Genomic DNA, 2,380 nt, shown 5'->3' with positions numbered 1-2,380 from the left:
AAAGTGGCTATTTTCACATAATATATGCATATTTTACATGCTACACGCTAATGGGACAAATGCACACCCAAATCTCTTTATAAAAGAAATACACAAAACCTTTCATACCTGAAGCGTCTAGCTTCCGGTTTCCCGACTTGTTTTATTATTTACTAGCTGACCCGGCAGACTTTGTACTGCCTCAATCGATAAATAAAAGACCTTAACTTTTATATAAAATAATTTTAAAACAAACAAAACGAATCCGTATTTAATAAAAAACATATTGTGAATGAAGCATGAAGTTTTATTATTATTTTCGACACATCATGTTGCTTAATTACAAAATAGAGTTTTCCTGAGATACTGGCTATTTATAAGGTTTAAATTTGATATTGACAGACACACACTGCTATGATACAGTTTGTTAATCAATTTAAAGCTTTCTCATAAACTATATTTTTTGTTTTGTTTTGTGATGCGTAAATAAACAAAGAAGACGGTTTTCCGACACGCGAACACGCGACGTATAATTGTCCATGCGCGAAACAGGGAAACTCCAAGTTGATTCGGCAAACTTCTAACGACTGTCCTTGCGATTTATTTATGGTCATCGCAAAGGCCAGACGTAGTGGAAATTCTAAGCGTTTAAAATCGAATGGTAAATCCGTTGGAATCATCGGTATCCGTGGGATCAAGACATCCTCTTCTTTGTATTTTCCTTTTATGATTGTTGCCTCAATGACGTTATTCATCAGCTTTTTCACAACCAGTCTTGTTCCATTGCACAGTCGAGGTTGATTAATGTTACGCAGCATCATGACAACTGACCCTATTTTTAACTGCAAATTGTGAGGTGGTAATCCAGACAATTCCAGTGAATTTAAAAACTCCGTGGGATAGTTGACTACGTCATCCTGGTGCATAACGGTGTCGACTGATTTGAAGGAAACCAACTGTCCTGGAAGACAATTCTGAATGGTCGCATTAAGATCCTCGACATCTTTATTTTTCGCCGCCAATATTGCTCGTTCACCCAGCCAATTATGGTTATTGGACTTTTGCGCTATATCTGGGAAAACCCGCTGAATAAGCTCCTCTTTCGAGTCTGTGATGTAACAGAAATCTGTGGGTAACGTGATGAATCCGGTCGAGGTGTCCACTGCAACTTGATTATTTCCAATGTCTAACAACTACTTCGCAAACACGTTCGCAGTTTCATATCAAATACCAAAGGATGTCATCTGGAAACAGCTGTTATATTTCTGATTGTTGGCCAAGAAGTGCTTAGAATCATTTCCAATCCCAGAAACTGAAGATCGTAAAGGATCTGGTGGTGGGAGCAATTGTGGCAATTTTACTTTGCCTCCAGCACAACATAATCCAGTAGTTTCATGAGTGTATTTTAACGCCTTACAATATTTACAAGTTATTTTCATTTCCCCAATTGTTACCGATTTGTCAGCACTATAATCAATTGCCGGATCATAGTGGAATGCAGCTCGTTCAAGAATCACAGGAGCATTCCGTCTGCGGATTCGATCAATTTCATTATGTCGTGATTGCTGTTGTTGTGTTTGATGTGCACGAACTCGTTGCATTCTAAGCCTATCTACTTCATTACCACTCACTAAATAACGCAATTCTGACATAGCAATACGACTATTTTCTTGATCTGTCTCTCTCTGGTCATCAGTGTGGTTAGTACGTGAGGTAGCTCTTCGCACATTTGATTGACTGCGACGACCTAAGTCAGGTCGTCTTCTCCTCGGCATCGTAAATTGTAAATAATCAAACTGAGAAAATTTTTCGCTCACCTAGCAGTAAAGTGTGACAATCGCAAAATATCCAAAAAAGAGAAGAGCACATTTCCTGGAATGTCAATATCACAAAGGATCGCCAAAGTAAAGAAAGTTCTCCCGCACTCATAGATATCGTAACACAATATCGTAATACTTCTTCCCGTGTTCTAAAGTGCAACAGGATGAATTGACATATTAGTTGGTTGTCAAATCTAATGTCAAATATTATCGTTGCGTTCAGAAATTTAATTTGTAACAAAACTTAATATCTAGTCTAGGTCTAGGTAGTCTACTTTGGTCTTGAAATGTTTATGGAAATTCAGAGAGGTTTAAACGGTGAGAAACAAAAATACTAAAAACAGAAATTCTATTTTCCAATACAACATGTTCTGAGCTGTGAAACATTTGATGTCTTTTGTCTTTTTAGAAATAAAAATATTGTCACTTGGTTGTAATATGAGGTCCGATGAACACAGTGAGTGATTGAACTTTATGGAATATCAATAAAATTCAAATTGACTCTAAATTTTATTTAGAAAAAAACGTTTATATGGGAAGAAGAAAAGTGCTGTTTTTAGGATTTTACCGGCAATTATTCG

At 36.8% G+C, this 2,380-nt stretch overlaps 1 protein-coding gene across 1 annotated transcript; it reads right to left on the bottom strand.

Moving 5' to 3' along the window:
* Nucleotides 1-410: 410 nt before the first annotated feature.
* On the bottom strand, nt 411-905 carry LOC119646206 (ATP-dependent DNA helicase PIF1-like). Its single transcript, XM_038046591.1, has one exon. It carries the CDS (start codon nt 903-905, stop codon nt 411-413), a length of 495 nt encoding a protein of 164 aa, XP_037902519.1.
* Nucleotides 906-2,380: the final 1,475 nt, after the last annotated feature.

The sequence above is a fragment of the Hermetia illucens genome, chromosome 1 (genome assembly GCF_905115235.1).
Source record: "Hermetia illucens chromosome 1, iHerIll2.2.curated.20191125, whole genome shotgun sequence".
Lineage (NCBI taxonomy): Eukaryota > Metazoa > Arthropoda > Insecta > Diptera > Stratiomyidae > Hermetia > Hermetia illucens.
The sequence above is the reverse complement of the archived record's forward strand: the minus strand, read 5'-3'. Positions and strand labels throughout refer to the sequence as shown.